This window comes from Nanorana parkeri, unplaced genomic scaffold, assembly GCF_000935625.1.
Source record: "Nanorana parkeri isolate BGI_ZX_2015 unplaced genomic scaffold, ASM93562v1 scaffold248, whole genome shotgun sequence".
In the NCBI taxonomy this organism is placed as follows: Eukaryota; Metazoa; Chordata; class Amphibia; order Anura; family Dicroglossidae; genus Nanorana; species Nanorana parkeri.
The window spans coordinates 1,104,745-1,114,146 of NW_017306516.1; the positions used below are offsets into that span (position 1 = coordinate 1,104,745).

A 9,402-nucleotide genomic window follows, 5' to 3' on the forward strand; every position below is an offset into this window, starting at 1 on the left:
AGCTGCTCTTGAACATTTAACAAATTCTGCTGTTTTGCTGATACTCGCTCCATGGCTCGCGCCAACAATCATCCCACGTTCAAAGGCTGTTAAATCGCGTTGTTTACCTATATCTTCAGAAAAAAAATGAATTCTACTGTCGTGGTAAACAATTTGCTTCCCTATTTATAATGGTCTGGCCCTCTAGCAACTTCAGCACGAAATTATAGCTAATTTGCCTACAAACGTCAGGTGGTCATAATAAACTAGCCACTCAGTGTGTGTGTATATATATATATATATATATATATATATATAAAAAAATATATCAAAACCCAAGTGTGTAATAGACCCCCAACTAACAAATTCAAGAATCACTGCTGTAACATTTCAGGTCAAAACCTACATTTAACCCCTTGGGTGCTTGAGTTTTGTTTTGTATATCCACTCGGTCTCTTTCATGGCTAATCTAGGTTTATAGTTGCCCCCTCTCCAATGTTTTGTAATGCGTTGTAACCCCCAAAATTGTAAAAACTTTGGATTTGTGTAGGGATACTGAGTGGTCCTTGTACCCACGTTTAATATCGTATACATGTTCCCTGATACGTGTGGCTAATTTTTTTGGTTGTCTGTCCTATGTATTGGAGTCCGCAAGGACACTCCAAACATACACCACTCCTGTGTCACAGGAAATGAATTCCTTAATGGTGCATTCTTCCATTGTTACCATAAGTATAACATTTTTCCTGCGTCTTTTATTTTTCGTACAGAATGTGCATCCATGACACCTCCCACAGGTATGAAAACCTGTCAGGTCTGGAAACAATGTACAATTATTTTTATTATTAGGTGGATCTACTACACTTTTATAAATTATCTGTTTTAAATTATCCACTTTTTTATATACTATAAATGGTTTACTGTGAAGAATGTCTTTAGTTGTGTGTCTAACAATAAGACCTGCCAATGTTGGTTAATAATTTTCTCCACTGTTTTATACTCATTGTGGAAACCCATGACCAACATTATTCCCAGGACAACCTTTGTTCTGTTGTTTTTTGAAGTGGTGGCCACCACATCCTATCAAGAATAGAATCTTGCATAGTCTCCCCTACTCTTATAATGTCTCCTATGAAATCTTTCTGATAACCTTTTTGAAAGAATCTCTCCCTCAGAACCTTTGACTTTTGTTCATAGTGTTCAAACTTGGTGCTGTTCCTCCTTAATCTTGCAAACTGCCCTCTAGGTATATTTTGTATCCAAGCTGGATGGTGGTAGCTGCAGGTGGATATATAGCCATTCCTGTCAGTATTTTTGAAAAATGATTTTACCATCAACCATCCATTTTCAACAAACACTTCTACATCTAAGAAACTAATATTTTTTTTTTTTATATGGTATGTTAATAATATGTTTATGAGAATTTTCATTTAGACCCACTAAGAGTCTCTAGTTTTTCTCTTTCACCCTGCCATGCAAATATCATCTATGTATCATTTGTAGATGATTAACTCTTGCGGCTGGTTGTTGAGTATAGTTTCACTTTCCCACTTCAACATAAATTAATTGGCCCACTGGGGGCAAATTTGGCACCCATAGCTACCCCCACCGTTTGTCTATAGTAACTATTGTTATACCAAAAATAGTTTCTTTCAAGGGCAATACCCACTTGGTAGAAGTTAGTGCATCCAAATGGTTAATGATGGTATGTAACGAGTTGACATGAGCCGTAATGAGGAAGTTGTCTGAGTTAAATTGTAAACCTTCTATTAGTTATATGAACTGCTTTGTGTCTCGTGGATATGTACTGCTCTTTTGAATATGGGGCTGCAAAAAATAATCAACGTATGCACCCAATTTTTTGGTTACCGAGCCGATGCCATTCAGAACGGAACGGCCTGGAGGTTGGGTTTGGTTTTTATGATTTTTGGGGAGATGGTATATGATAGGAAGTTTGCATTCTGTAGGGACAAGGAATTTACGCTCTCTAGTAGTCAAGATCCCCATTCTTTTCCCTTTTATCAATCATTTCTCTAATTCTTTTTTGTACCAAGATTCTTCTGGCTTTAGTAAAGACTAAAATATAATGTATAAAGATAAATAAGATATCAAATTATTTTTTTGGCAATGTAAAGCGATAAGAATAAAACTAAAATCTATGGATTCTAGGACTATTATTTCTTGGACTGAGCAGGGTAGATCACTCTTAGTCTTAACTCTTATCATTCTTTCTCATACTACATCTTTTTTTCTTTGTTCTTTTTACTCGTTCTGCTTTTCTGTTTGTTTCACTTTCAGTCCAGTTCATCAAAATAAAAAAAAACTGATGGGAATAGGCATTTCTTCTTATTATCCTCTTGTTATATAGATTTAACTAAGGATAGAGGCTATTTCAGCTCATTGCAGTGTTGTCTTTGCTGTAACAGCTCTCTAGCAGTCCCTAGATAGCAATTGTTAAAAATTGACTTCACTGTCCATTTTTACTCACTTTGTTTCTCCATTGACTTGAAGTATTCTTTTTTTCTCTATTGATTTGATCTCATTCTTTAGGAAAAAAACAGTTAAGTAAGGATGAGTCCATTTTATGGAGGCAGGCTTAACACAAACAGTTAATGGGAAAGTTGATTTTTATACAGAGTTTTGACATCTGCTATTTAAGGATTGATGCAAAGGGAAAAATAAAGAGCTTCTATGCAAAGGTTCTCCTTAGATGGGAAACCATGAAGAATGGCTTGAGTCACATTGAAAATGTTTGCAATGATTGATTTAAATGTTTAATCTTTGCAATCCAAATTTTATGGAGTCGATTTGTTCTTATAAATCAAAGTTTAAACTGATAATCGGAGCGCTATGTTATATTTCATTTTGACCAATTTCTATTTTTTTTTTTTTTTTTTACAGGAAGTCTTGCACACTGTCCCAAAATTCTGCTTCCCATTCTCCTTGGACAGGTAAACTTTTGTGAACAAGATGTAAAAATTACACCATAATTTGTAGTGTGTTAAATCTTTACCTGCGATTTAGATGTGTAGCAATAAATAGTCTGTAAACTTTATTACTAACAGAACACATAGGATATAATTTCTCAAATTTAAAGGAGAACTATGAGGTGAGTGATTAACACTCATCCTCATAGTTAAATCCGACGCATGACATTGAAACTGTCACACGTTGGCTCTATTGATCGGGAAGTGAGCGAACCCTTACTGTTGCTCGCTCACTTCCCGATCATCTCCCTCCACTGACTGGAGGAAGGGATGGGGGAGTGAGCGAGCTCAGCTGGCTCTTCCTCTAGATAGAGAGAGCCCACTGTTAATCAGCCAGCTGGGTTGGATTTCAACAGTATTGTTGGGATCCGTCCCGGCTACGGCGTTCTCGGTATATAGCGAGCAATAGCCCGCTATATACTGAGCTTTGGGTCACAGGAGAAGGTTAGTATATGTCCTCCCATGACCCTAAAGAGAACTATGGGATAAAAAAGTTACCCCATAGTTCTCTTTTAATTTTCTTTAAAGTTACCTAGCTTTTAAATGAAAAGTTAGTATCACACTGGTGATGCCCACTTTCCCTTTTGTTAGCCACAGTAAGTACCTCTTTCTGCTAACCAACCTGATTTTACCTTTTAGCAGTCTAATGGTAATTCTTATTAGGACATTTCAAGATTGCAGTTGAGGTCTATGTCCAGACAAAACTTTGTACTTGTTTTGTTAGAATGTGGAAGGATTAGAACCTCTGTTGGAGTCAAGAATAGCAGTAAAAAAAACAAAAAACCCAGAGATTTCCCTTTACTTACTGCCAAGGTGACAACAGTTTCACTAGACAGGTAAGGGGGAAAAAATATACAACAGGCAAAAAAAAATTAAGATATAAGATGAGAGATTCTAGCCTTTTCCTAGAATACTAAATAAATAATTTATTTAGACGATCTTCTTTTATGCGCTTCATCCAGAACAGAAATATTACAGGATTTGCAGAAGGTCAGGGTCTCTCTGAGCGGGCTTGGGTGGATTCTAAATGTGGAGAAGTCCTCTTTGAGTCCAGATCAATCCAGAATTTTTCTTGGTTACCGTGTAGACTCGGTTTCACAGAGGATTTTTCTGACAGAAGAAAAGGTCACTGGTATCCTGTTTCTGATTCGACAGACCTGTTCGGTAGAGTCCTTGTCACTAACAGAAATTACTTCTTCAATTCCGGCCCTGGCATGGGCACAGTTACACTCTAGTCCACTTAAAGTTTTACTTTTGCCTCAGTGGGATGGTCAAAAAGAGTAATTGGAACAAAAGGTTTAACTGACTCCAATGGTGAGAGAATCACTTCTTTAGTGGTTGAATCCTTAGACTCTTGCAGAGGGGAGACCTTGGTTCCAACTCTCTCCAATTCGCATAACAACAGATGCCAGTTCCTGGGAGTGGGGAGCACATGCTCAGGGGTTGCAGACTCAATGGCCCCTGTCCCACACTTTGAGGGAAACAGTCCCAAACATGAGAGAATTGTCAGCGTTGAAAGAGGCTCTTTTCGTTTTTCAGAAAAGAATAAGGGGCCAAGAAATTTTGATTCTATTCTATCAATGCGAAGATGGTAGCGTACCTGAATCATCAAGGGGGCAGGAATTGACCCAGGAAATTCTGAATTGGGCAGAAACAAACACTCAATCCATTTCTGCAGTTCACATAAAGGGTACAGACAATGTGGTGGTAGATCTTCTCAGCCGCAGAAAGATCAAACCGGGAGAGTGGGAGCTTCATCAATAAGTTTTTGCTCAGATAGTCTCCAGGTGGGAATATCCAGACATAGACCTGTTTGCAACAAAGTCAAACAGGAAGGTAACAGAATTGTTTTCCCTTTCAGTAGAAGCAGACTCCAGGGGGGTGGATGCACTCTCTCAAGAACGGAATTTTACCCTAGCATATGCTTTATCTCCTCTATTCTTTTTTCCCCGGGTGTTACAAAAATTGAGCCAGTCAATTTGGAAACTGATCCTAGTATCCCCTTGGTGGCCCAAGAGGATGTGGTTTTCGGAGCTCCAAAGGAGCTAACTAATCGATTATGAAAAATCCCAGTTAGACTTATCGGTAACAATGTTTCTAAGAATCTTCCAGAACAGCAACCTGAGAGATGATTGGTTCTCCCATCTACAGTAAACACAATTAACAAGAGGTTTAAAAACCCCTCCCACCCCCTCGTCCCTCAGTGGAGATTTAAGTAAAGTAGCTCCACCAGTGCACGAGGGGGAAAAAAAAACATGCTAATATACACCACAAACAAGGGTGGGAAGTGGGCCTGCTGTCCTGGAAGATTCTTAGAAACACGGACCATGGAATATTCTGCCAATCACATGATCTCAACCTGATCGAGCATGCATTTAAGAGAGCTATGACCCAACCTTTTTTTGCCATAGTCCTCCTGTGACGCAAAAGAGCCTTATTGCAGCCGGGATAGATCCCGACAATATTGTTGGGATCCACCCCGCTACCTGATTGACAGCTGGCTCTGCCTCTCCGCCCCCTCTCCCATCCGTTCCCCCAGGCAGCACTGGAGGAATGGAGAGGGGAGGGGGAGTCCCTGTGGGGAGCAGTGACTGACAGTCACCGCTCTCATCAAGGAGAAGACCTGGGACTGAGCAATCAGCAGTATGTGATCGCTCAGCTATTGATCAATAGAGCCGATGTGTGATAGCTGCAGTGTCACACATCAGCTCTACTTATGGGGATGAGTGTATTTCACTCTCCCCATAATTCTCCTTTAAGTAGGAAAGACCCACGAACAAACATCACATTGGTGATGTCCATGCATTCCAGACTTCAAGCAGTCATTGCCTGTATTCTATCAAAGTTTGTGACCATGTTGGAATGTGTGACCGGTCACGTGGTCACACATTTTAAAGTAATCCCACCCAGTTTTTCAGCGGTGGAATGTGTGACCGCACTTTAGGTCAAACATTCCAACGCTTTGTCATTTGTTCCAGGGCAGATTGGCTCACTGCGCATGTGCAGGAGAATTGATCTGCATTACCCCATCTGCCAGGAACAGCTGATTGGTCCTCAAATGTCACTAACAAGGTCATTTCTATCTGACTTTGTGAGTGCGGTGGAATGTGAGATCGCACTCACAGAGTCGGATAGAAGTGGCAGATGGGGTAATGCAGATCGATTCTCCTGCGTAAGCAGTGAGCCAATCTGCCCTGGAATAGCTAACAAAGCGTTGGAATGTTTGATCTAATGTGCGGTCACACATTCCACCGCCGAAAAACTGGGGGGGATTACGTTAAAATGTGTCACCTACCTGACCGGTCACACATTCCAACGTAGTCACAGACTTTGATAGAACACCTGCAATGGATTCCCTGCAAAGTATAAAAAAAAGAAAAAAATGTTTTGTGATTGTGTTATTTTTTCCAATTACATTTGAGCCCTTGAAATGAGAGGACTGTGTTTGAAAATGGTTGCATTTCCTAAACGTTTCATATGATATTTTTGTTCACACTCACTTTTTGACACTCACTTTTGAACTTGCCAACACTGCAATGATGCATGCCTTTGCATGCTCCAATACCAGAATGAATATACATTTTTTCTAATCTTAATGCAGGTTCATTGTTTTCAATGGGTATATGCACACAGGTGCGTAAACATGCGCTGTGTTTAGATCCGTGACAAAAAAATCAAAAGTTCTGCATCTGAGTACATACATTTTAAGTGCATACATGCGTAAATCAATTCCAAACAAGAGAAAAAAGACATTAAGATGAAAACACATCTAAATGCAAGTGTGTTTTACTGATCCTTTACGTTGGAACTTTTTGGCTAGAAAAAGCATGGGTATATGATCAGTAAGTTTCTTATGGTCATGTGTATGTAGCCTAATATAATGGGAGTACATAAAGAAGAACCACTTTTATTTTAAGGCACTACAACCTCTGGGATGATTGCATGCTCCACTGCCCCTACATTGCTAGTTATCTGTTCGTAGCCAGAATTGCAATTTGTCACTTTCTGCTGTTCCCACCCTGACCTGCAGCTGTATGTTGGAGTTTGATAGCATCTGGAAGCCAAAGGATTCCAAAGACTGGTATACACATTGCACATATGTATTTTGCCACTAACTTTTCTATATTGGGGTTAAGCATGCTCTTATCTGGCTAAAAATGTATTTTGCCTATGTCCAGCATGATTTTGTGATAACTCATTTATTCCATTTAACATGTTCTATTGTTTCTAAGGAAAACTGGCTTCTTGAACTACTAAAAACAAGAATGCCTCACATAGATGATGTGCTAGCTAGAGTTTTATAAGATGTGGGATACATTGTTTTAACTGGGTGTTAGATTATATTCATGAGGCTTGGCTCATATTTAAATCAGATTTTATATTTTTCATAGCAGTTATGATTCTCTGTATTCTGTTTGGCTGAATGTTTTTTTCCTTTCCATATAAATATTTAAGTTTTCGTTTTCCATTCTTCAGAGTTTGTGATTTGTGAAATCAGAATTCAAACATGCATTTATTTATTTTGTAGAATAGCCAGAAATCAGCAGCACTTTACAAAGTACATAAAGCTCACAGGTTTATCAGACTGTTTTTGTACATTCTCCTTTAAGTTTACCCTCAACTATGTAGAACAAGGGTATGCCTCATTTGATGCAAATTAAATGAATTCAGGTGTGTCCCATTGCATAGCTTTGGTAAATCTAAAGGTGCCCATACACTGCTCGATTCTCGTACGAGAATCGCGAGAAATCCCGCGATCGTACGAGAATCGAACAGTGTGAACGAAGACGTGCGACCGTTTCTAATGTACGGTCGCACGTCTTTTGTCTAAGGAGCATGTTAGAAAACCAGCCGAGAATCGTACGATTTTCGGCTGGTTTGAACAGTGCTCGGGAGACAAATGCCGAACTGGCCGGTGTGCGCACGCGGGGGCGGGCTTGCGATGATCGAGAGTGCGATCTGCCTGTCCAAGATGGGCAGATCGTACGTTTTTTTAATCACTTTACAACCATCGCAAGACCTAGGTCTTGCGATGGTTGTACAGTGTATGGCCACCTTAAAAGAGATTGTACAGTCAGGTTGCATAGTGTATGTCAAGCTTCATAGTCAAATGTTCCTAGACGACTCACACATAACCCAATGCCAGTTTTAACGGCAGCTGCTAAATGTGTCAGAATGTTTGAGAATGTTTTGAGTTGTGGGCGATAATTGTAGATAATAACATGGTGACAGCATATTAACTTCATACAAATAGTGTGAGAGGGGTCAAAGTTTATGCCCGGTGAAACTTTTTTTGTGGGTTTTAGATGGTGGTGGAGGATTGGAACCCATGTTGGGTTTTTGTCACTGTCCAGGGCTTTGTTTAAGTTATTTCCCCTCTCTTCCAGTCCTCCTGGTGACCACAGTCACAAAAAAAGAGGAAGTTTTAGAACCGTTGTCTTTTGGACAAAGGTAAATCCATTTAAGGAAAAACTACAGATTCAAGATTGAATTTTTTCCTTATAGTTCTGCAGTTAATATTTCGTTTTCCAGGAGAGCAAAGGATACCATGTTGCACTTTTTTCTGCATGACACAGTTTGCAGTGACTAGAGTAGAGAGGGAACCAGAGTCCTACTTCGTTTTCTTTTTTCTCAGCAACTGTTCCCTTTCTAGGTTATCTTTAACCTCTTGCCATCCGCCCGTTAAGAAAAAAACGGACGGATGGCTGACTCCTATCTGCGGGTTGCCGTCGTCAGAACTTGTCTTAGTGGGGAAATTTCATAAAAAGGCCCTACATTTAGAAATGTTCAATTGCCCCGCATATGCTTCATTTGCTCTCATGTTTTAAAAGTTTTAAAGTCAAATCATATACTATCATAACATCAGCATTGTAATAGGAAAACGTACTATATTTGTTTTTGACAATACCATCAAAACTTAGTGAATGCTGCCTTCCATCTGCCCATCACTTTCAACAACTTCCTGCATTCCCTGCGTGCTTTGTGGCTCTTTCCCTGCTTCTTGAAGCATGCAATCTTGTTTTACACTATATACTGCTTCCAACAAGCAATGATGATATTGCATTGTGGGAAGTTTAAATGTTTTGTAGTTCAGATGGCAGTCTTAGAGTGGTGACACAAGTGAATATTTACAGGGCTAAGTGAAATTGTGTCACTAAATTTAAATGCCCTGCAATAACATCCAGTTATTTTACATTTGGTAACAACAATTGTTTGAAAGCATTTGCACCAAGATGCGGAAACATTGGCCTTGTTATAGAAATTTGGATTTTCCATTAAGGAATAGAAGGCCATGTGTTGGACTAATAGTAGTAATAGAAAACTTCCTGGCTATAAGTTAGCTACTCTATCTGTAAACCACCTTACCTTCCCGTGGAGCGGTTTCATGAAAAGTGGATCACATGAAAATAATGTAATGTTAATAGAATTTGTACCT

General features: G+C 39.4%; 1 protein-coding gene across 1 annotated transcript in view; it reads left to right on the forward strand.

Annotated features, from left to right (window-relative positions):
* Positions 1-9,402, forward strand: part of DENND1A (DENN domain containing 1A) — a 702,656-nt gene that overhangs the window by 233,483 nt on the left and 459,771 nt on the right. The window contains exon 4 of the mRNA XM_018556699.1: positions 2,881-2,930. Within this exon, the coding sequence (XP_018412201.1) occupies positions 2,881-2,930 (50 nt within the window). The remainder of the gene's footprint in view (positions 1-2,880; positions 2,931-9,402) is intronic.